The sequence below is a fragment of the Macaca nemestrina genome, chromosome 11, assembly GCF_043159975.1.
Source record: "Macaca nemestrina isolate mMacNem1 chromosome 11, mMacNem.hap1, whole genome shotgun sequence".
NCBI classification, from domain to species: domain Eukaryota; kingdom Metazoa; phylum Chordata; class Mammalia; order Primates; family Cercopithecidae; genus Macaca; species Macaca nemestrina.
In genome coordinates this window covers 75524951-75551102 of record NC_092135.1, presented here as the reverse complement: position 1 = coordinate 75551102, position 26152 = coordinate 75524951, and the positions used below count along the sequence as shown (strand labels likewise).

General features: G+C 40.1%; 1 protein-coding gene and 1 long non-coding RNA gene across 8 annotated transcripts in view; one reads left to right on the top strand and one right to left on the bottom strand.

Moving 5' to 3' along the window:
• Window positions 1-11877, bottom strand: part of LOC105483168 (uncharacterized) — a 34283-nt gene extending 22406 nt beyond the window's left edge. Inside the window, exon 1 of the long non-coding RNA XR_011609893.1 lies at window positions 11811-11877. This is a non-coding gene — a long non-coding RNA (uncharacterized lncRNA). The remainder of the gene's footprint in view (window positions 1-11810) is intronic.
• LOC105483169 (phosphodiesterase 11A) overlaps window positions 1-24217 on the top strand; it is a 510053-nt gene extending 485836 nt beyond the window's left edge. For 6 of the 7 annotated variants that reach the window (XM_071072993.1, XM_071072992.1, XM_071072987.1 and 3 more), the window contains one exon: window positions 19235-24217. In XM_071072993.1, the coding sequence (XP_070929094.1) occupies window positions 19235-19390 (156 nt within the window). In that variant the 3' untranslated portion in view covers window positions 19391-24217. The remainder of the gene's footprint in view (window positions 1-19234) is intronic. The other variant, XM_071072988.1, reaches the window with a different exon arrangement.
• Window positions 24218-26152: the final 1935 nt, after the last annotated feature.

Here is a 26152-nt window from a genome sequence, read left to right as displayed (position 1 = left end):
CATTTGTGTTTCTTCTGTAAATGCTTTATATTTTTGCCTATTTTTCTATTGAACTAGTGCTGTTTTCTTACTGATCCATAGGAGCTCACTATCAAAGAAATAAACCCTTATTATTTGCAAAAGTGACAAATATTTTTCCAAGTTTGTTATTTATCTTACCTAGTTTTCTTCACATCAGTTTTTGACTGAACTCTTTCCTTATGATTTGAATGGTCACTATTATCATATACTGATTCCCTTAACTTTGGTTCTATTTTAGTCTTTCTATCTGTTCTATTGACTTATCTGCCTGGTTATACTATTTTAATTAATATCACTTTATAATATATTTTAATGTCTCATAATCCTAGTTTCACCTTCCTCATTATTCTTTTTCAGTATTTTCTAGGTATTCTTATTTTTTCATATAAGCTTTAGAATTTAGTTCAAAAGGAAATCTGGTTTGTCCTTTTACTGGCTGCTTATTTAATTTTACATAGTCAATGTTTGAGAGTTAAATTAATATGAAACCTTCCAACATTTAAAAGATAGAAAATGTTGCCCATTAGGAAGTTTAATTTATAAAATTATTATGTTCCCTCTTTAACTGCACTGTAAAAATGAAATAAAACTATTGAAAATATTGGTCCCTCTGTGCCTACACAAACAAACTTTTCCCATATCTTTGGCTTTTGGGGAGTTAGCAATGTAATTAAAGAAGAGTCACAATAACATACCTTCTACCCGGTCTTCCAGTGGACAGATTGGCCCCTTTCTAGGACAAAGAGAAGGCCAGCTAATGATACAGTATCTTCCTCAGACATATACCTAGTAGTAAATGTAACATATTCCCTTTCTGTATTTTTATTATCCCAAAATTGTCACTCTTTTTTGGAGACAGGGTCTCACTCTGTCACCCAGGCTAGAGTGCAGTGGTGCTATCATAGCTCACTGTGACCTTGAACTCCTGGGTTCAAGAAATCCTCCTGCCTCAGCCTCCTGAGTAGCTAGGACTGCAGGTGCACACCACTACACCGAGCTAATTTTTAAATTTTTCTGTAGAGACAGGGTTTCACTGTGTTGTCCAGGCTGGTGTCAAACTCCTGGTCTCAAGCGATCCTCCCACCTCAGCCTCCCAAGGATCAGGCATGAGCTACTGAGGCTGCCCCACTGTCTTTATTAGGCTGTACAATTAAGAAAAAGAAGTTTCCCTTGCCATAGGGAGAGAGACCACCAAAATAATAAAGGGTTTTTATCCCCCAAGGATCTTTACCTAAAGACAAAGCATTTCTCCTGGATGCTTTGGGTCCTCTGTAGATCTGGAACATTGGGATTCACAGGCTTGATGGTTCCTCTCTATCTCAGATCTGAGCACTGTCTGGTGCTAGGCAGGGAGCCACCTTTAAACTCTCACAAGAAATGCTCAGTAGTCATCATATTTGCATGGTGCTCACTAAGCAGTTCATTAGTGTGTATAATTAGAACTCTCTTTTGGGACTCTTTTGGCACTCTCAAATATAAGCTAAAAAATTAAAACCAATGCTAATAGAATATTCTGGAATCCATTCTTTGAGGTCCTATAGTGACTTACACAGAGCACCATTTGCACCAAGGACAGATATTTGCAATTCTCTATTTGTACACCCATTCTCACACAGACACCCTATCCATTATTTTAGGAAATCCTAGAACTTGAGGCACATGGGAAATATACAAAAAATGTACAGTGAATGAATGTTTGCAGCTCAACAAACCAAAAGTTTTAAATGATCCTTTTTACACATTGAACTTTGAAAAAATAATAGAGTTTTATATATTTCTATAAAATCTCAGGTGGCATGGTATTAGCAGAAAACATTCCAGTATATGGAAAAGTGGATTATTACCATGTGGCTGCTTTTTAGTTACATGTTCCAACCACCTCTTGTATGAAGCCCCATTCATCAAAGCCTGTGGCTTCTGGGTCAGCAGCCATTCCTTCCAAGTCAAAAGTTGCCGACACAATGAACATGATTGATTAGCTACCAGTCTGCTCTGAAAATCCAACCAACAGGATAACCAAGGACAGCATCCTGGAGGGGCTCATTATAACACAAGAAACTGTTCTTCTTGCTCCCATTTACATGAGCTGTCTTTAGGCTTGCCTGTCCTTTACAACTTAAAACTCTTGCTTTACTTTCCCAGGGCAGGGTAGAGTAGATAAGTCACAGATAAAAGATGCACAGACTACATCTAACGTCTGGGAAGTAGTGTGTCTTCTTTACTTAGCAAGACCTCCACTTTCCTGTGAATCTGTTCTGAACCAGCATCAGAGACGTAGAATAAAAGAAGTTGCACCATTGTCCTCAACACTGCAGTAAGGTGTGAGACACCCATTGTTACTAGCGTTCCAGTTGAGACCCTTGATGTAAAGACACCATGAGCCTTGTACTCAGCCAAGCCTGGACTGACATTTCAGCTCTGCTGTGTACTTAACCATGTAAACTTTGGCTCTTTAACTTAGTTTTTCCAATCCCAGGTCCCATATCTGTCAAAACAGAGCCAATACTAGCTATCTCACAGCACCATTCTGAGTTGTAATGAGCTCACATATGAAGAACTCCAAGTATGGCTTCTGGAACATAGGGCACGTGAATATTCAATAGTTAATTCATGTTAGCAAGATGTGCTTTACTTTCTATCACAGCAAGCAAACAGGCGGCCCACAGAATAGATTCAACTCACAGACATGTTTCATTTAGTTGAATATAGTTTTTAAAATTGTAAAATGTCCAGTTTGCCATAGTCCCCACCACCCCCAACTCTATCATGCAGCCTACTTCATTCATTAACTTTAGTGACCTGGCCCTGTAAACATTTTAGTTTCAGACTCTTGCCCTACATTATGGAAATAACAAGGCAGTTAATCCAAAAAGACTAACATCCCTGCCTCATTAATTCAGAATGTTAATGTCATTTGTGAATATTATTTTCCACAAAAGAGTCTCTTGTGCATATAAATAAGCAAAACAAGTAACCTGAGAGGTCAGGAAAGAACTGGAAAGAGAAAAGAAAGATGGAGATAAAACTGCTATAAAGCATTGTTGCATTTTCACTTTTACATGCACGACTAATCTGCTTCGAATCTTGGGGGAAAAAATGGTCTCTTCCTAACTTATTACTAGTACATAATTAGTTTACAGGATATTAGACATTGATGCTACAAACATCATCTTTTGTATAACTTGGGTAGACTATGCCCTTAATATTCCAATTGCAAATCTGAATTATTGTTGTGTTGGATTCTAATGAGCTAATATGCCTTCATACTAAGCAATTATCTTTGTGACTTTATCATCTTTACTGCTTTTTGGGTAACTGCCTCATATTATTTAGATTTTAAAATCTCAAATATTGCCTACTAAACAGAAAAAATCCCTAAACCAATCACTGGGGCTCTCCATTGGTCTGGCCTGAACTAATCAGAGCACATGGAATGGGTTCTGTTACCAGCAGACGGGTAAAGGGACAATGTACAGCCTCTCTTGTCTACTAGAGTTCACTTACAGCTCACTGCCAAAAAAAAGCTACTCATAACACACACACACACATACACACACACACACACACACACACACACACACACACAGAGACACAGTCCTCCAATGCAGGGCATCAATTTGTCCAAGTATCAAGACGCCTAAAACACTGTGCCCTGCACAAGTAGTCAGAAAACAGAGACCTACAATATGAAATCAATTTTCTCATTTAGGAATTATATTCAGCTCCTAGTGAAAAATAAAAATAATCTAGAAAAGCCAATGCTGTAGTGCTATTATATGGCAGTTCCATAGCCATCAGAAACCTAGTTCTCAGCCAGGCATGGTGGCTCATGCCTGTAATCCCAGCACTTTGGGAGGCCAAAGTGGTGGATCACTTGAGGTCAGGAGTTCACAACCAGTCTGGCCAACATAGTGAAACCCCGTCTCACTAAAAGAAATTATATATATACACAACTAACCAGGCCTGGTGGCACACACCTGAAATCCCAGCTACTAGAGAGGCAGAGGCAAGAGAATCACTTGAACCCAGGTGGAGGTTGCAGTGAGCTGAGATTGCGCCACAGCACTCCAGCCTGGGTGACAGAGTGAGACTCTAAAAACAAAAAAAGAAAGAAAAAGGTAAAGAAACCTAGTTCTCCTTTATCTTTCCTTAGCACATGGCTGCCATAGTCAAGTTTGCCTCATAGTCACAAAATGGCCACTCTGGCTCCAGCTATAATGTGCATATTTGTATTAGTCTGTTTTCACACTGCTGATAGACATACCCAAGACTGGTCGATTTACAAAAGAAAAAATACAGTTCCATGTGGCTGAGGAGGCCTCACAATCATGGTGGAAGGCAAGGTGAAGCATCACATTTTACATGGATGGCAGCAGGCAAAGAGAAAGAGCTTGTGCAGGGAAACTCACGTTTTTAAAACCGTCAGACTTTTTGAGACTTATTCAATATTATGAGAACAGCATGGGAAAGACCTGCCCACATAATTCAGTTACCTCCCACTGGGTTCCTCCTATGACATGTGGGAATTGTGGGAGTTACAATTTGAGATGAGATTTGGGTGGGGACACAGCCAGGCCGTATCATTCCACCACTGGCCCCACCCAAATCTCATATCCCCACATTTCAAAACCAATCATGTTTTCCCAATAGTCTCCCAAAGTCTTAGCTCATTTCAGCATTAACTCAAAAGTTCACAGTCCAAAGTCTCATCTGAGACAAGGCAAATCCCTTCTGCCTATGAACCAGTAAAATCAAAAGCAAGGTAGTCACTTCCTAGATAAAATGGGGGTGTAGGCATTGGATAAATACACACATTCCAAATGGGAGAAATTGGCCAAAACAAAGGGGCTAAAGGCCCCATGCAAGTCTGAAATCCAGTGGGGCAGTCAAATCTTCAAGCTCCAAAATGATCTCCTTTGACTCCATGTCTCACATCCAGGTTATGCTGATGCAAGAGGTAGGTTCCCATGGTCTTGGGCAGCTCTGCCCCTGTGGCTTTGTAGGGTACAGCCTCCCTCCCGGCTATTTTCATGGGCTGGCGTCGAGAATCTGTGGCTTTTCCAGGTGCATAACGCAAGCTGTCAGTAGATCTACCATTCTGGGGTCTGGAGGATGGTGGCCATCTTCTCACAGCTCCACTAGGCAATGCCCAGGTGGTGACTCTGTGTGGGGGCTCCCCCACCCCCAGCATTTGCTTCCACACTGCCCTAGCAGAGTTTCTCCATGAGGGCCCCGCCCCTGCAGCAGACTTCTTCCTGGGCATCCAGGCATTTCCATACATCCTCTAAAACATAGGCAGAGATTCCCAAACCTCAATTCTTGACTTCTGTGGACTTGCAAGCTCAACACCATGTGAAAGCTGCCAAGGCTTGGGACTTGCACCCTCTGAAGCCACTGCCCAAGCTGTACCTTGGCCCCTTTTAGCCATGGCTAGAGTGACTGGGATACAGGGCACCAAGTCCCTAGACTGCACACAGCAGGGGGACCCTGGGCTTGGCCCATGAAGCCATTTTTTCTTCCTAGGCCTCTGGGCCTGTCATGGGAGGGGCTGCTGTGAAGACCACTGACATGGCCTGGAGACATTTTCCCCGTTGTCTTGGGGATTAACTTTCAGTTCCTCATTACTTATGCAAATTTCTGAAGCTGGCTTGAGTTTCTCCTCAGAAAATGGTATTTTCTTTTCTATTGCATTGTCAGCCTGCAAATTTTCCAAAGTTTTACGCTGTGTTTCATATACCCTTTAACAGCACCCAAGTCACCTCTTGAATGCTTTGCTGCTTACCAATTTCTTCCACCAGATACCCTTAATCATCTCTCTCAAGTTCAAAGTTCCACAAATCTCTAGGGCAGGGACAAAATGCTGCCAGTCTCTTTGCTAAAACATAACAAGAGTCACCTTTGCTCCACTTCCCAACAAGTTCCTCATCTCCATCTGAGACCACCTCAGCCTGGATTTCATTGTCCATATAATTACCAGCATTTTGGTCAAAGCCACTCAACAAGCCTTTAGGGAGTTCCAAACTTTCCCACATTTTCCTGTCTTCTTCTGAGCCCTCCAAATTGTTCCAAATTCTGCCTGTTACCCAGTTCCAAAGTTGCTTCCACATATTTGGGTGTCTTTTCAGCAATGCTCCACTCTACTGGTACCAATTTATTGTATTAGTCCATTTTCACACTGCTGATAAAGACATACTGAAGACTGGGTGGTTTACAAAAGAAAGAGAAGTTTAAGGGACTTACAGTTCCATGTGGCTGGGGAGGCCTCACAGTCATGGTGGAAGGCAAGGAGGAGGAAGTCATGTCTTACATGGGTCGCAGCAGGCAAAGAGAGAGAGCTTGTACAGGGAAACTCCCATTTTTAAAACTATCAGATCTCATGAGACTTATTCACTATCATGAGAATAGCATGGGAAAGACCTGCCCCCATAATTTAATTACCTCCCACTGGGTTTCTCCCATGACATGTCATGTCTAAAACCTAGGCAGAGGTTACAACTGTGGGAGTTACAATCCAAGATGAGATTTGGTTGGGGAGACAGCCAAACCATATCAATATTCCAACGGCAAGAAAAAGATAGGGACAAAGGCAAGAGAATGCACCTCCCAGCTGAATAAGCCCCATTTAAAGAGTTTTCTCCGAGCCTTTATGAATTCTGCTTACATCTCCCTGGCTACTCCTAAGCTCAAGGTAGATTAAAATGTGTATTGGGTAGGCAACTGCTAACTCTGGTAGGGATACCGCAGTTCTGGCAGAATAAATGATCATGTCCTTAAACAGGGCAGGAATTATAAAGTTAGAGCCCTTTAAATGCCATTGTTTTCTAGTCTGAGAAGAACTCAACTGTTATGAACCCACTGAATCAGCTATTTAAGTCCTTGCCTCTGCCTGAGTCTATTTTTATTATTTCACCCTCGGTCTTGTTGCCAAACTTCAGCCTTGTATGTTGGTAACCTTGAACCCTGTTCACTCTTTTCCAGGGTGACTCTGCCTCTTACTTGCCCTCTGACCAATCTTGACCTCCACAGACCTAAGTCATATGAACACATCTGAGACCACAGCAGCACTTGAGTCTGTTAAGGAAAACATTTATTAGCTAATGAGATATTCCTGAACATAAACAGGCAATTCCTATCTAGAAATGCACTTTTCATTCATAATTCTAACCAGCAGGCTGACCCAGTCAAACTCACATGCCAGCATTACACATATGGTAGGTGGTTACCAACCTGGGCTCTGGAGTCAGAGACCTGAGACCAAACCCTGGCTCTGTGGCCCCAGGCAAATTATGTAGCCTTTCTGAGCCTGATTTTCTCCTCTCTAAAATGGGTTGATAATGCACATACCTGGTAGTTTTGAGAATTTAATGAGATAAACTACATGAAGCATAAATATACCACAGTGTCTTACACAGTTACGTGTGTAAGCTACCTACATAAATAATTATTATTAATTCTCCAACCTCTGCAAATAACACAAAAAATATGTTTTAAGGCTGGTATCTTTAATGTGAATGCTTAAAAACATCCAAGGAAGTCTGTGTTCACCATTATAGCTTGATTATTTGTTTTTCAAATCAAGTTTTAAAAACTGCTGGAAGCCTTCTATGGTAGTTAATACATTATCTTAAGCAATTTAATGCAAATTAATTTTTACACAAGTTTGAGTTTCAAAAGCCATTGAACTGGGGAGGGAAGGAGTGAGGTTTAGGAAGAGTCTGTTTGCTGCCTTCCATCTGGACTCCACAGCCAGCTCCATCTGCTCTCACATATAGTAACTAACACTTTAGCTGTCTCCTGCCAAACGCACCATGTGGAGTCTAGCTTTTTTTTTTTGACTCAGGAAAATGTGAAAATGCATATAAAGATGTGTATTTCAGGATTTCTAGAAAACTTGGTGGGATTATTTTGGCATTTCAACGTTCTGTTTTTGTACCACAACCCAAGTTTTCCATCAGACTTTCTGGTTTTGTTTCTATTTTGTTTTGTTTCTGGATTTCATTCTCTCTTACTACCACAATACTCTTTTTCTGATAGGGTCTTATAGGCCACATTGAAGGATTTGGACTTGCGTTGATGAGCATATTCATATCAAATAGGAGCCACTGAAAGTCTTAGAGAAGTGAATGGCAAGCTCAGGTTTGTGTTTCTGATCGACTGCTCCATGGAGGCTTCAATATGGAGTGTCGATTGGACAGGGGCAAGAGGAAGGCTGGGAGACTGGTTAGGAGGCTGTAGTAGGTTTAAAACAGTCAGGGGGATGATGGTAGCCTAAACCAGGGTTGTGGAAATGGCAACAGAATCATGTTCAAAGATACTTTGGAAGTGGGGTTGACAGGACTTTGTGACAGATTGGATGTAATTAGAAGAGGAAGATGTCATGGATGACCCATGGATATCTGGGTAGGACAGCTGGATAGATGATAATGTCCAGTTCCCTGACAGAGTAAACCTAAGAGGAAGACTTGAGGGAAGGTGAGGAGTTCAGTTCTAAACAGTCCATCCACTGAGTTTCTGGCCTCTACAACCCATACAAAAGTAGAAGGCTGGAAAGTCAAAGTGATTTCCAGCCAACTGCAGCACTGAGATGTGGCATGTAAAATCTGGGAGTATCTCAGATTAAATCATGAATAATCATAACCTTTGGACCTAAGAGGGATTAGCAGTTCAACAATTCACTAATTCATAACTTAGGATCTGCTCCCACAATTGGCTACCTGTCTCTGAAGTCATACACCTTGAACAGGAACCTGTTTCTTGAAGATGCTCTTTGCACCTGTAACTGTTGGACAGGCACATGAATTCATGAGAATTTCAGGGCCTGCCACCACTTGCATGTTCTCTTGTCCCTCCTGCTGAAGAATCTGAGCAGAGATGATAACAGTTGGTCATATCGTCAATGATTTTCCATTTCAAAATACCAACTTCCAATGATTTTTTTGACATTTTCATCCAGAAAGGGAATAATCATGGTAGTAAAGTGATCATGACCTCGTAACAGGAATATGCTGCCTCAAACAGATACATAAGTTCCAAGTCTAACTATATATTTTTAAAAATAGATATTTAAAAAAATACTCTAAGTTCTTTCTCCTCTACAGTATATTGTGTCGCTTAGTTTCTGACTATTTCTCTTGGGTAAGGTGGAGGTGAGAGAAGGCAAAAAATAATAAGTGATATCACTAGCAATTCTCGAAATAGACTTCAACAACAGGAGGCCAAAACCATCTTCTCTGTCCTTTTTTTTCTTAATAAATGTCTTTTTTTCTTAATAAATGAATAGCCAGACAATTTCCTCAAAGTTTTAAAAAATATATTAATGACACAGTTGGACATTTTCAGGTTCAAACACTAATCTGGTTTTAATTTGATGGGGTTCCTCTATGCCCCTTTCCAACAACAGAGTATAGGAGTACTCACTTTTTCTAAGAGCATGGCATCTCTCTGCTACTGTCTTGTCCCACATCTGCCCTGTCTATCCAGCAGCTGGGTTCCAAGAAGTAACTGTGGTCAACTAATAAGCACAAACTGTGCCAGATAATAACAGATGTGGACCACAATGGCAGAGAAACATCAAGGCCAGAATCTGGCTCTTAGCAGGTTGGCAAACTGATAAAAAGAAAGGCCCAGGAATAATGGTAGTAAGAGAAAATATATCCATTTCCCAAGTGGTTCATTCTAGGTGTGTTTTTACAGCAGGATTTTGTAGCAGGTCAGAACATCCTATTCCCACTCTCAGCCACTGGCAGCTGTCCTAGCCTTAACCCTTCTTCCTGCCACTGTTCTATGGGGAGGAATGGAGGAGAGGCTGCTGCTTCTAGGGTCACTGTGCCAGATGTTGAAGATACAAAGATAAAAGACCTTGTTACCACTCTTTCTCTCTCTCTGAGCTTGTGGGATACTAAGCAAGACAGAGTTTTTAAAACCAGTGATAAGGGACCTCTGCTACTAGCCATGATTGAGTAACAGGGGCCAAAAAAAAAAAAAAAAAAAAAACCTGAAAAATATATGAAACAACACTTTTCAGACAATGGGCAACAGACAACATAATACACTGGTTCCTGAGTGAGGAAAACGAATGAAGTGAGTCCTACAACTGTTCCAGCTTATTGCCAGAAGAGAATTTCTAGGCCATGGCACAGGCACGGGGAATCCAGGCAGAGCCCAGTGATCTTGCTGAATTAAGGAGGCAGAGCTAGGAGTCTAGGGATGCCAAAGAAGTTACAGTTCCCAGGGAAGAGGAAGAGAGAAGAGAGGACTGCACAGAAAAAGCTCCAGAGATCTGCAGAGGGCCACTCTGAGTTTTCAGGTTAGTGATGTTCATCATATCCATGCGAGGAAACTACTGAAGCAAAAAGGAGCGAGTAGTGATCCACAGAGGTCACACAGACTGGGGAAAATAGTCCATGCTCCTGCCAGCCACAGTACCCAAGAAAAGCCTTGAAATACATGAGGCATTGGATACAATTCTCAGAAGGGTATTGCATCAGTAATGGGAGCAAATTAGCCCTCCACAAAAAAAGGCCGCTTTGGAACCAGCTTGTGCAGCTGAAGAGCAAGCCCCAAAGGGATTGAATTGTTTCCAAATAACCTAACAATATTCCAGAACAAAACTGAAAAAGGCTTAAAGCAATGGGAAAAAAATCCATCACCTAACAATATAAACTGTACAATGTCTGATGTTCATCAAGAATTACCAAACATGCAAAGAAGCAAAAACATCTGACGCATAATAATTAGAAAAAGCAATCGATACAGATTCAGAGATTACATAAATCATAGACTTGGTAGAAAAAGACATTAAGATAGTTATTATACTTAGATATTTCAGAGGGTAGAGGAAAGATTAAGCATGATTAAGAGGTCATGAAAGATATTTAAAAGACCCAAATCAAACTTCTAGAAATGAAAACTCTAATTTTTGAGGTAAAAAAATATAGTAGATGAGATCCATAGCAGGTCAAGCCCTGCAAAAGAAAAACTCAGTGACAGCAACAGAAACTATCCAAAATAATATAGAAAAGATGGAAGAGAAATGAGCAGAGCATCATTTGAGCTGTGCGACAACACTAATGGCTAAATATGTATGATTAGAGTCCCAGAGGGAAAAGATAGACGTAAAACATAGCTGAAGACAGGGTGGTGGAAATAAATAAATGAACCCTGCAGTTTTAGTTCTTCACTTACCAAGTGAATGACCAAGAGTGAGTTCTTCATCCAGGCCTTGGTTTTTCTCAATTATATATATAAAAGAGGATAATAATAGTATCCATTTTGTAAGCTTCCTGAGAAAATTATATGACAGTGTTAAAGAACCAAGATTCTCAATGAAGCCAAGCAGAAGACACATGAAGGACACTACAGCAACGTACATGACGATCAAATTGCTGAAAACCAGCACTTTTAAAACTTGGCTTAAAAGGAGGCAGAAGGGGGAAAAAAGACAAGTACAAAGAGACAAAAATACAATCAGAAGACAGGATCTTTGAAGAATTGCAAACAAATACAAAGACATTTTCAGTGTGATGGATAGAATTGGAGAGATGGAGAGTGTACTACAGGCATGCCCAAGGAAGGAGAGTTCTGGTTCTATACCAGAAGACCAGAGAAGACTTCACAGAGAAGACAGAATGGTGAAGGATTAGTTCTCTAGGGAAGGAATTTTCCACCCAATGCATTAGAGTCAGAAACACTTAGGTAAACATCCTGGCTCCATCTCTCACTATTTGACCATGGACAAGGCATTTAACCTAAGTGAACCTCAATTTCCTTATTTATAAAAAAGTACCTACTTCGTGGGACTGCTGCGGAGATTTTATGAGATAATAGCCTTTAGGCCCTGGCCCTAGCCCAGCAGAGTGAACGTTCAATATATAGAAACTCCTCTTATTTCTCCTTCCTAAATGTCTTCAGAAAAACGAGGTGAGGAAGAGTATGTATTTGGCTCAAGAAAAAGTCTTTCCTTCTCTGCTGCCAGAGATGCTGTTGGGGTTCAGACTGTAGCTAGTTACTTTTATTCCTCCGTCTATTTGAGGGGAAGCTGCGTTCATTGAAGACCTGATAGAGACGAGACAATGCTTAGAGGCAGCAGAGCAGTGGTTCTTAACTGGGAAGATGCTGCTCCCCAGAGGACATTTGGCAATATCTGGAGACATTTTTGGTGATCACAACTTTGGGGAGGGATGCTACTAGCTTCTAGAGCATTCTATAATGCAAAAGACAGCCCCCACCATAAATAATTATCTAACCGAAAACATCAATAGTGCTGAGGTAGAGAAACCCTGCAGTTTGAGTTATTTACTTACCAAGTGACTGACCACGAGTGAGTTCATCATCCAGGCCTTGGTTTTTCTCAATTATACATATAAAAAGAGGATAATAATAGTATCCATTTCATAAAGTTCCTGAGAAAATTATATGACAGTGTTAAGCACTTATTACAGTCTGACACCAAACATTCAGTAAAAGTTTGCTAATGACAGTAAGAGTCAATGAAACACAGGAAAACACCTGTAACTGGTCAAAGATTATTGATTTGCTGTAAGAGATTTTGGTAGATTCAAGTACCATTTGGGGAGTTTCTTTCAGAGAGGGAGTAAAACCAAACCTTCTGGACAATATGATTGTGATACTTGAGTGATACCAAGTGTACTGTGTAGAAATTAGCATCTGGAGTATACAGAGAGGAGAGGGATCAAATTCTAGATTTGTGTATCCTTCTTAGCTCTATCCACCCTCACACTATCTCTCCAAGGCCTTAATCTAAACAATAGCTATGGTTTCTGTTCCCTCTCTCTTATTAGTATGGCTAATATAAAAATCCTGCTATATATCTTAGGTAAAATTATATTCCTTGATTCAGTAACATCTACCAAAATGCAAATACACATTCCCTTTGACCCAGCAATACCTATTCTAGAATTTGACTCTGATAAACTTCATACCTATATAGAGGCTATGTACAAGGATATCCATTACAGCAATATTTGTAATGGCCAAATGCAAACAATGTTTGGGTTCCATCAAAAAGGAACTGGTTAAACAAATTTTGACAGCAGTGGAATCCTAGTTAGCCACAAAAAATGAGAAAATCTAATTTTGTAGTGATATGAGATTTTTCCCAAGATATATTAAGAATAAAAGGCAAAATGCCGATCAATCTGTATGGTGTACTACCATTTGTAAAAAGGGGCAAATATATTATGTGCTTACATATTCAGAAAAATTTTCTTGGTTATCTACTCAAGACACTGAAAACATCTGTTGCCTCTAGGGGAGGAAACTGAGTGGCCGGGAAATAGTAGAAGGGAAATTTTATATTGCACCTTTGTACCCTTTTGTATCCACGGAACTATGTGAATGTGTTCCTTATTCAAAACATAAATAAAATATGGAATAAACTGTATGTGCTGGTCACAAGAGAACTCAACAATGGAGTGTGAATGAAATCAGGAAGGAAGTGGGGTCCCTCAGCCACCTAGATGACCAGATGCCCAGACTGTGTCCCATAGTGGGGCAAGTATCCCAGGTCCTGTCTGCGATGGGCCAAGAGGGAAATGGAAGGAACTTGGGGCCCCAGTGATGTCAAAAAGGTTGCCCCAAGGGAGAAGCACTGCATCCCAAATAGGGTTTTTAGGTCAGCATCAACTCTGACCTACACGTAAGACAAAACCTGAGTTATCAGTCCTACACTACTAAAGAAAATTCTGGTTTAAAGAGAGAGCACCCTGAGGATTAAAACCATTACGTAGAAGTTACAGGGGTATAGATTTCAGTTCAACATAAAGGAACAACATTTTAAAAACAGAACAATCAAAGACTAAATGGACTCCCCTGGGAGGTGGTGCAGGCACTGGCTCTGAATGGGTCTCCACGGTGGCTGCGTGGTTGCGCAGCAGGGATGCCACAGAGGAGAGTCAGGTGTCTTGAGGCTGATGCCGCCGCATGCATAACCTTTAGAATTCCTCCGTGTGTATATGGAGAGTGACCAGATGGGTTTCGTTTCAATGGGCTAAGTTTCGCCCCTTCTCTTTCACTGAGGAGCGAGGCAAACTAGACAATAGCATTCTCAAAGAACCCATCACGTGTCACTTGATGAGAAACTTTTAAATACTAAAAGCAATTCTCTTGATGATGGCTCACTACACATAATCACCATAAGCCTTGGAATTTAGGTTCGTGGATAAACCCTTGCTTTACTAGTATTTTAATAGTTCCATATTCTCTCAGCTAACTGCCTTTCTGTAACAAATTTAGAGTGTAAGAGTAAGTCGGCCGGGCGCGGTGGCTCACGCCTGTAATCCCAGCACTTTGGAAAGCCGTGGCGGGGGGATCACGAGGTCAGGAGATGGAGACCAGTCTGGCTAACACGGTGAAACCCCGTCCCTACTAAAAATACAAAAAACTTAGCCGGGCGTGGTGGCGGGCGCCTGCAGTCCCAGCTACTCAGGAGGCTGCGGCAAGAGAATCACTTGAATCCGGGAGGCGGAGCTTGCAGAAAGCCGAGATCCCGCCACTGCACTCCAGCCTGGGCGACAGAGCTAGACCTCGTCTCAAAAAAAAAAAAAAGTAAGTCTTCAAGATAGGAGTTTTGTAACCTTTGCCTAGAACCAGCACCTGGCCACAGGAAAACGATATTCCTGTATGGCAATTCTGTGTTTCAGGAGAATATAAAACAAAAAGAAAGAGGAATCCTGAGAAATACGTATTCCTCCTCCCTCCCTGATTTCCTTATTCCACACAAAGGAAGCAAGAAGTAGAACAAAGAGCAAGGATAAAGGGAAGAAAGCTGTTTGGGGCTACGCCAAATAAACTTAAATGGCTTAAGGAATAAATTGGTGGAATGATTCGAATCATGGGCAGGTGCTATGAATGTAATTTAGTAAATGCTTGGGAACCTGCCAGGGAAGAAAAAAATGTGTTGCTTTTGAGATCGTTTCCCAGCAGCTTCATAAAAGAAAACTGATTACAGGGATTTAATAAGTAAAACAGAGCCAGAAATATTGTAATCAAATGAGTTTTTAATTACATATCGAGCAGAAAAAAATTCCTATTTGTACTCCTGGGATAAAAAAAAAATAAGTTCTAGAGAAATGCTTTTGTAGCAGGAAAATAACATAAACACTAATTTCCATAGGAATTATAGTAGTCAGTTTAATTAAAAGGCTTGATCAGAGTAAAGAGAAGCTTGTGCCAAGCTATACTAAATAAAACCATGGCAGTTGTGGCTACCTCACACTATTGTCTAAATAAAAGCACTGTGCATTGAGCAGAAAACAAGCACCTGCATTTTTCTCATGGAAATAAAGGGGATTTTGATCACTGCTGGAGTTACAATGTTGCTTTGTTTTATTATCATATGAAATAACTAGTAAATCTGATTTAAAATTAGATGTTTCTGTTTAGCGTGATAAACATCACTGTTAAGAGAGAGATAGAATATACTCTGTCTTAAGGACATCAGGCTTTCAGTGCCCAACCCCACTCCCTTAACTTACATCTAGTTACGTTTTACTCATATTCATGTAACTCCCTGGAGCACAGGATTATCTGAGCAGATAAATTAGATTTACTAACAGGTGGTTTGCAGTTGTGCTTGGAGCCATATACTCTGGCATTCTAACAGAAAAAGAGCTATTCTTCCTGTTGGAGGACTTACTATTGACTACTCCCTAACCATAGTCATGCTCGGAGAAGGCTTTTCAGAAGGTGTGCTGAAATCATAGTGGCTTAATGATATGTTCACCTTTTGTGCCCCTTGTGATGAATGGGATGCACCTACAAGGTGTCTACATGGGACCAGGGATATAACCCTGTCCACAGAACAAAAAATAGCTTACTGACCCAAAGCATAAAGGGGAAATCACCTTTCCGTAGGCTAATAATCTCACAACTTCTGTGTTCCTTCTTTTATTTATTTCTTTATAAGGAAAATAAAAACTACCTTATAGGCCTTAGTGCAACAAGAAAGGGAAACTTTAATTTTTCAGAATTTTGGGGAACCTGGGAAAAAACTGGCTGGTTGGCAGTCCAGATCTGTATAAAAACAGTGAGACAGGGCTGGGGAGAAAACTGGATTACTCTCCATGGGGTAAAAGACTGTGCCCTTTGAGGTGAAGAGGAGTATGTAAGAGTAAGTCAGTGGGTAAGTCACTTCCCCTGTGACAACCTCTAAAGTCGGTACAGTTAGTAGGCATCCAAAATGTTGAGGGTGATAGGATTTCCTATGAAAAGGGGAAATAAAATGAAACACTGCATTAGGAATGGTGCAGAATGCAGTCGAGAGGGCCAAGTAGACTCAAGAAGATGTCAAAGAGTACAAGGAAATAAGACTTGGAAATAACTGGAAGGAGTCTGAAAGGTCCCCCAGAGCATGAAATAGATTTGAGGTCTAATCTCAAGTCTAAAGGGATGGGGAGACCTCAAGTGACATAAGATTACGTTCAAAGAACAATGTCAGAATTCACGAGAGTTGTATACATATGCAAGATGATGGGTGATAGAATTGATGGATAAGAGGAAAGAAGAAAGGAGAGATGGGTATGAGTAAGTCAGAAGGAAGGTCCTGGTGTCAACCCTTACCCCAAATTGATGACAACAGCAATCACATTCAATGTGTCCTCAGAAGTTCATGTCTTCAGTCTCCTCATCACCATCACAGTCTCTAAAAACAGGAATGATACAATTACTAGCTGGTTGGAATTGTGCATTGACAAAGGTTGAAGCCATACAATTTCAAGATGTGTACTTTATTATTCCTTGGTTTTTCTTCTTGACTCTTTAAGAGCTTCCCATTTATGCTACATCTTCAGCAGATTTCTCTATATCTTCATTCTATATGCCAGGTTAGTGTCCTATCCCTGACTTTTACTTGAGAAAAACAATGGTTTTCTCCATAGCTTCCAAAACAAATGGAAAGATTACAAAAGGAACCCCTAACTTCTTATATGGATTCTTATCTTCCTTCTGCGGCAGAAGGACTAAGGATCATTCATGATCCTAACATGTGGGGGATATGTTTTATCATTGGTAAAATGCACAGTCATTGTGAGGAATAGCTGAGATGAAGTATGTAGAGCAGCCAGCAATGTGTTTAACACATAGGAGGTGTTAGGTGTTAACGGAAGCTCCCCCTCATCCACGTGGGATGCCAGCTTTTTATACTTCTTTCAGATCCTGGAGATGGAAAACAGGCCCAAGAAGTATGAATGCTTAAAAATCCATACATTCTCATTGATTCTGTCCATTTGTAAACAGATTATAAAATACCGTGTGTGTGTGTGTGTGTGTGTATACATATATATATATATATATATATATTTCTTTTTTTTTTTTTGAGATGAAGTCTCATTCTGTTGCCCAGGCTGGGGTGCAGTGGTGTGATCTTAGCCCACTGAAACTTCTGCCTCCTGGGTTCAAGTGATTCTCCTGCCTCAGCCTTCCAAGCAGCTGGGATTACAGGCGTGTGCCACCACGCCTAGCTTTTTTTTTTTTTTTTTTTTTTTCAGTAGAGATGAGGTTTCACCATGTTGGCCAGGCTGGTCTCAAACTCCTGACCTCAAATGATCCACCCACCTCAGCCTCTCAAAGTGCTGGGATTACAGGCGTGAGCCACCTCGTCGGGCCATATTTTAGATGTTCTGATCATTTAACCAGTTAGAAACATAATGGAAAGATTTCATTCAAGGCAAAACCCAAAAGTTAGTAGTGTTTATCTCTTCAGTTATGAGATTATAAATTATCTCCATTTCTTACTTTTTAAATCTATTGTTTCTATATTTTCTAACACCAACATGTTACTTAAAATATATAAAATAACTGCGAAGGGAAGAAAAGGTATTATTTTTGAAACAATTTTCCAAAACCTCATGTTTTAAAAGGACAAAGACCATGTTTCTAAAAGTTAAATGTCATCAAAATCTTATTTCCCTTTTCATTGAGCTGTCCAGAAAATTAAAAGGCTTCTAGACTCTGTTACATATGTTTTACAGGGGTGGCTTTACTTATACTTATTATTCATCTTTATTGGCATATAGGTACATAATAGATATTTTTGTTGATCATATTTTACTGGTTGAATATGTTAGAAGCCTTTCATTATGAAAAGTTAAAAAAAGTTAAAATAAGTAAAATGTAGATATTCATGCATTTAAAAGAAAGAAAACAATCAGTAAAGTAGAGAATAGTGGAATTTTCCTGTTGGGCAGAGTAAACTCCATGCCCCTCTGATCTGTAAAATATTTACCTATTGCTCTTTAATCTGAGCTCCTTGAATTTGTTCTAGTCCCAGTTCAGAAACAAAATCCTCGGCCCTGCCCCAAGCCCTCTGATATGAAAGCTGAAGAAGGACTCATTTGCATTAAATTAAAGTAAGCCATCTTACTTTTAGGGCTCTCATTCCACTACCAGGGGCAAACCAGGAGCGGTGAGACAAGCTTATACCATTTGGGAACAGGAGGACTCTTTCAAAAACACACACACACAAAATTACGCACAAAATAATATACTTAGAAGAGTCTGGCACAAGTGAGGATGCTAAAGCCTGACTTTCATCAGCCTGGTGGTCCATCTGCCCCTGGCCACACCTTACATTCCCTCTTCCCTCATCCCCCTTTCATCCCTCTGTCACTCTCTTCCACACTGCTTCCCTTTCTGCCATGTCTATTTCCATGCATGTTTCCATGCTTTGTATATTTAGCACAACTCCTAGATCTTTAGCTTTAAAAATGAGCACCTTCTCATTTCAGGATTTTACCTGGCTTTTCCTATTCAATTAAGTCCACCCAGAGTCATCTACGGTAGAGCAATTGTAGGATTATTTTGTAAAAATTTAAGTTCATAGTCAATTGAGATCTGGAGCCCTCTATGGTAGGCAAAGATGCACAAATAAGTAGGCATATGTGAGCTGGATATTTTGTTTCCTGTCTTGCTTGATGTAGTTGTAAAACAGGATTCGAGTCTACATGGCTGGTGTCCCCTAGAGTTGTACACAGCCATGCTGGTGATGTCTGATTTTTCATTCTCTAAGTAGGCTCTATTAATACAACACATTGGTGTTAAATGCATATTTACTTCTGTAAATAGCTCTTGTTTACCAAAATAATCATCACTTTCATTTCCTACAGCCAGTTTACATTCTCCTCATAAATGAAAGGGGGAAAATCATGTCAGTTACTCTGTTTCCTCTCTCCTCCACCTGTATTTTGTTTTGTTTTAGGCACTGGTGAAGGTCAATGTGAAACTGAAGCCGATGCTAGATTCAGTAGCTGCAAACAGAAGTAAGTGGGAAGAGCTGCACCAAAAACGGCTGCTGGCCTCAACTGCCTCATCCTCCCCTGCCAGTGTTATGGTAGCCACGGAAGACAGGAACTAACCCTCCAGGTCAGCTGCAGCTACAAAGTGACTCAGCCTGAAGGGCCACTTTCAGTCCAGCCATGTCATCCTTTTGTTCTTTTAGTTCAGAAAGACCTAACATCTCAAGAATGCACTGGGAAGCATGCCTGGGCTTTCACCTTGAAGCGTGATCAGCAGCAGAGAGAGCAACGGGAAGGACAAAGAAAGAGGTGGGGCAGGGAGCACACCCCAGGACCCTCACTTTTTCCATAATGAACACGCATGGGCTAAAATGAAGGCTTTGGGTGAGGACTGTTTTGGATCCAAGGATCTGTGGACAGGCGGCCTACTCGCTCTGAGCTGAGGGAACACTGAACAGTAAAAGCGTCATTAGCGCTGCTTCATTTTGTATATGGCTTTTCTGTTTGTTAGAAGCCAAACACTGCCTGTCTTTGCTTCCTGTCCCTGCATGCCTTTTTGTGCCAGACCGTCCCAAGAATCCTAATTTGTATTCCATAGAGGTATTTTATTTTTAATCCTAGAGCTTCTTATTGATGGATCCTTTAGAATTGCCTACCTAAAAGTAACCTATACTATCCTTATAAATACTGGTCAATCTCAGTTCTCCCCCTAAAAAGGAATACATAGTAGGAGTATAGCAAATGTGTTTGATGGGTAATTCTAGACTTGGACTATGGTACCCTTTTCCAGAGGTTTAAAATTCAACCTTCATTACAGACCAAGTTTTCTCCCAGAAGGAATGGATTGATAGATTTTGATTAAAGTAAGGGTGGAAGGAAATCTGTAGCTGGATTTACCACAGGTGACATCTAGAAACTATGGTTCACAGGACAGAGTAGAGCCATGGAGACTAAGCATTGACCACCTTGAGTTCTCCTAGTGAAGAGTTCTGATATAAAATGTAAGGTTACTGCCAGTAACCAACTTAAAGCAAACTATAGGGGTCCCTAATTTTGGATTTTTCTTTAAGTGTAAGAAATAATGCTTCAAATGTTAAGAAATAACAGTCTGGGCAAAGAACGCATATTCTATAGGAAGCCAAGTTTACAATAGGTAAGAATAAACTGTATTAAGTAGATGTAATGACTAGAAAGCTGCTTTGCTCCCTGTTTTGAGAAATTGTGGACATAGTATATCTTATCCAAAGAACGCTGGGCTAGAAGATAGATTTCTATCCCTAGCTTTGGCATTATTGACTAGATTGACTTGAACAAGTCACTTCACTTCTCCAAGCTTGTTTCCTTATTTGTCAAATTAGATTACACTAGGAAATTATTCTTGAACATGTTTTAACCTTACAACTCTTTGTTCAAATAAATCTTTCAACGAATCCCCAACATATAAAACATCAAAAAGCTGAATTCCTAGGTGAATTATAAGCAGGGTTTGGACATGCAGAGCACCTACAAACCTTCATCTCTTCGATTACATACATGGGGGTCCACAGGGACTCTGAGGAGTTTGAACATCCCTGGACTAGTTTAAACCTGAGGGCCATTCCAGTCCTTAAAAAAATCTAAAATTTACAAACCATTTTTCTTATTATTGTTTTTGTTTGTTTTTGTTTTTTGAGACGGAGTTTTCACTCTCGTTGCCCAGGCTGGAGTGCAATGGCGCGATCTTGGCTCACTGCAACCTCGGCTTCCTGGGTTTAAGCAATTCTCCAGCCTCAACCTCCTGAGTAGCTGGGATTACAGGTGCCCACCATCACGCCTGGCTAATTTTTGTATTTTTAGTAGAGACAGGATTTCACCATGTTTGCCAGGCTGGTCTCGAACTCCTGACCTCAGGTGATCTACCCACCTCTGCCTCCCAAAGTGCTGGGATTACAGGCGTGAGCCACCGTGCCCGGCCCTTGTTATTGTTATTAATCATTATCAATCATTAACTTTACAAATATGAAAGAAAGAGGGGCCATGTTCTACAAGGGACATTGTTTTCCTGGCACACAGTAGACAATTCAGGAAATGTTGGCAGAAGAAATGGGTAAAATTAAGATACCAAAATGGAAGTGAGGGGAGAGCAGGTAATTGTAGAGAAAAAGACTCTTCATGGCAAGAAACAAAGTAAAAGAAATGTATAAACCAGACTAAGAGGGGAATAAAAGCAAGCAAGAAGAAGAAATATAAGAACACCAATAAAGGAAAGACAGGGACTGAGGCAGGTGGTTAAGGGAACTGCCAAAAAAAAAAAAAAAAGGTGAAAGTCAATCCAAACAAAGAAAAATGGCACTTCCAACCAAAAACATGAAGATGTAGAACCCTGTCATCAATTGCTGAGAAAAGAGAGACACTCGAATAGGGAGGGGATTGAGAAAGGGGAGAAGGAAGGAGTGAGAGCCCTAAAAAATAATGTTCCTAGCTACCCTTTACAGCTGTCTCTGCAGGGAAGACTGGAGAAAGTAGAGGGGGAAATGAGTGCAGGAAAAAACTGCCTCTGCAGAGCAGGTAAGAGGAGGTTGTTCAGATTTATGGATTTTATTAAGCCAGTTTTCTGTATCACTCTGCTATAAAGGAAAATAGCTGCTGCAGGGCTGTCTCTCCTCCTTCAGGTGAGGAACAAAGGGTGGGTGGAGTCAGAGACAGAGTCTGGTCTGCGAGATCATGGTGTGTCTGCAGCTCCGAAGCACTGCAGGTGTTTCTGGGTAATGTGCCACATCATGTTTATATCACGAACGGGAATTGAAAATCAGTCTGTGTGGCAGAGATGAGCCCACATCTGTTATCCTCACCAACAATAAATAAATAAATAGCCCAGACAAATGGATGCCAGTCCATCTACAGCAACATTTTAAAGCATGTGCTTTATGACAAAACTGGACCCAGCGTCTGAGAGACTGCAGGCTGCAGTAAGCACTGTAGCTATCCTGAACGTTGATGCTACATATTGCTAAGGGGAACATAATTTATAGCACAAACCCTACAGCCTCCACTAAGGTTGAGTTTTCCTCTCATTTCCTTGCCTTTTTATTGGCTTCACTGCATGGTTGCCAATAGCAACATCCACTGGTAGCAAGGGGAGTTCAACTCCATTGCAATCTGCCATATAGTGGAGCCCTGACAATGTCAACCATCAATCTAGTAGCTGTTTGTAATTGCCTCCATCTATTTCTCCTGTCTTGAGGTATCTTTCCTATTGTAGGTCAAGATTCAGAAACTGCTGACTAATGCCATGGGTCTGCATCTCCATGACCATGAAGCAGTGGAAAGGAAGGTAGCAGCTTCCTGGTGCCAACAACCCCAGAGGTTAGAGGTTGAACTCTTGCGGGTTTCAGGCATTTTTAATCCCTTTTCTAAAAAATTTATAATTTTGCTAAAATGTGAGGCATATGCAGTTATCCATATATTCTGCTTTTCCAAAAAAGAGAAAGAAAGTTTCCCAGTCCTTATTATTAATGTTTATTTCCTATTGGAGAAAGACATTTGAAATGTGAGCCTTCTTGTAAAAACTCAAACTGACCAGATTATGTTTGCTTTCCCAGGTCTCTTGGCATTAATGGTTGAAATAAATTCATCCTACTTTTTGGATGAGATGTATTTTTTTAGACATGATATTTAGTCTTACTAATCAGTATGTAGCTAATATGTGCGCAATCTACAATATAGTGGCAATCCTGGTGGGTAGGGACAGCTTCACATACTGCAAAGGGCGCCATTCAGTGCATAGCAGACTGGAACTCCCTCCTAGCTTGGCCACCAGCTGAACCTGTAATCTTAGGACTCTCCAAGTCTTAGATTCTCCATCTATTAAATAAAAGTACTGACTTTTATTCAGTCCCCACACCAAAGGACCAAGATGTGTTTAGCTTTAAAGAAATTTTCCAGATAATTTTCTTTTTTATTCTTCTCAAATAAAATAGCAACAAACCTAAAGCGGTCATCTTATTAATAAAGACATAATAAAAAGTTACATATTTGGGGTAGACATAAACACAATCATACTACAGATGTCTTGAGTCTGTCTCTAACTATGATGAAAGATGTAGTCATCAATACAATTTTTAAAAAAATATGTCCTTCTTTTTTTGAGATAGGGTCTTGCTCCGTAACCCAGGCTAGAGGGCAGTGGCACAATCACAGCCACTGCAGCCTTGACCTCTCCAACTTAAGTGATCCATCCTGCCTCAGCCTCATGAGTAGCTGGGATCACAGGTGTGCACCACCACGCCCAGCTAAATTTTGCATTGTTTGTAAAGACGAGGCCTCACTATGCTAACCACGCTGGTCTCGAACTCCTGGGCTCAAGCGATCTTCCTGCCTTGGCCTACCAAAGTGTTAGGGTTAGAGATGTGAGCCACTACACCCAGCTTATATGTCCTTTTATTTCATAAAAAACAATTTTAGATTATCTGATATCATACATATCCCATAAATGGTAGTCATTAATTTAAAAGTGAATTTATAAAGTAAGTCAAGAGAAGTTAAAATTGCACATGCATTTTGTTTCTAAAAGCTGAGATGTCTATGCATTTCCAGGTATTGTATATTTGCAAATACGTTGGGTTAGAAATCATCTTTAACATTTTGTGTTAGTGTAATAACAATATTATCTAATATTAATGCTACCAGAATCCGGCTGCCTTTTCTGTGTATCAAAATTTATCATACTTTATCCACTTACACTAGGTGATTAAACAGAATCTGCCCAATTTATTCTGCAGTAAAATTATTTTAAAATCTATTTTTCCTGCTGACTCTTAGAAACTGCAGAAAGACAAAAACCAGTTTCATCTCCAGTAATAGTGTGAAACAATTTCCTTCCAGTGGGACAGAAATCTAGACATATTAGGGAAAGATTTAAATATAAAGAAAAATGTTTTGGCTGGAAAAAAAAAAAAAAAGCAAAACACACCAAAACACAAAAAGGATTCATTAAAGCAACAGAACAAAACCTAATTTGGGACCCTAAAAATTCTGGCGATGCCACTGTAATGAGGTTTCATTATCTGCTTCAGAGTAACAGTCTCTGAAATTGTTATTCTGCTACATGCTGTAAAGAACTCCCAAAACTCAAATGTATCAGGAAATGTAAAGATTAAGTCTGACTACAAGAAGGCCAAAATTGCACCAGCTTCCTAAGTGAAGAATAATAGAATAAAACATAGAGGGCAGAAATAAAATGAGGTGTATCTGGAGAATTTCATGATGAGCATTTAGATTTAGCAATGCCCAATGTCATGCTGACACTGTTTGTCATGACCTTGTCCGCAACTAGTAATTTGGGGTTGTACATTTTTTAAATTTAATTTTGAATGTTCTTGCGTGTTTGGTACATCTCTCTGCACTGCTAAATTGTTTATCTGCATAATATAACTACACCAATGTCATTTAATGTATACACTAGTATAGAAATGTGTTTTTTTATTAAGTAAATGAAGTATTTGCTGTGAAAAAATGTATTATTTGTGACCACCATTTATATCTGTGTTCATTTTCTGTGTGTATATGCGTGTGTATTCAAATCTCAATTTTTCTTTTACTCTAGTTTAGATTAAGACATATTTAGATGAAATTTTAAAAATAGCATTGGAAATAGGAAACTAAGTTTTGTTGAGTCTCATTCCCTTGGGGGGAAATTGCTTTTGCCATTTTATTTTCATGTATAATAATCTAAAAAGGATCTCCTACTGACTTCCTTCCTAATTATTATTGTTTTACACGAAAGAAAGGAAATATGTTTTCAACTGAGTTGTTTGAAATCATTCCCTCTGTGTAAATTTTCCAATCTGATGTTTCATTGTAAGAATATTACATTATAGACCGCTTGGCCATTTCACAAGCAATTAATCCATAGTTTTGGAAGTCCGCTTTAAGAGACCTGAATATCTTTGTTTTTAATAAAATACTTAGAGTTTAACTAAAGCTCTGGAATAATCTTTATTTCTTTTGAGAAGGGTGATTTCAGGGCTGAAAGAAGGAAGCAAGGATCCAAATACCTACAGTTTAAATGTTGACTGTTAATTTAGTCCATTAACCTTGTGTTGATCTGTGATGTTTTCATGTGTGAGATGGACACTAGGACACCCCTGTCCATATAGCTTTTTAAAGATGACATAAGGTTCTTCGTATTATCGAAGTTTTTCTAGAGGTAGGAGAGTCTGCGGCCAAATGCTGGGTTCCTGTGTCTGTTACAGATTGCTCAAATTTGCATGGGCAATTACACAGGGGGATCGCATCAATGCAGGGCCGCCAGCCACACTGACGCCATACAATTACACAACGGCTTCGGTGCTTAAACTTTAAAATTCTTACACCATTGTGCCTGTTCTATTAGAACAAACTGCAGCAAATGATCCAAAGCCAGTTCAAGTGACTGGAGAGGAGGTGCCCAGGCAGGGAGAGGGAAGAGGTGCAGTGTGGCCCACTACCGGCCAGCGTAAGCAATCACCATTGCTGGCTGCTGCAATCACTGGCTTCTTTGTGCTTTGCAATCTGCAGTTTTAAAATGGAGCCAACGATAAGGCTCACCTAATTCACAGAAGGGCTGTGAGGATTAATGAGGGAAGTTAGGCAAAACAGGCCTGATACTCAAAGTACTGCATAAACACAGCGGCTTGGAGTAGCTCTTTGAATGGTTGATTTTTTTTTTTTTAATGCTGCTGTATCCACAGTTTTGCACTCTCTATTAATCCCTTTTATACACCAAAATGCTATTGTGTTCTCCCTGGAAAGTTAATTTAGACAATAATACTGTAAACCCCAAAATACAAGCTACTTGATCAAAAGCAAGGGATATTCAAGAAGGAAATCTAATTAAAATATTAATAAAGCTGGAACTACCA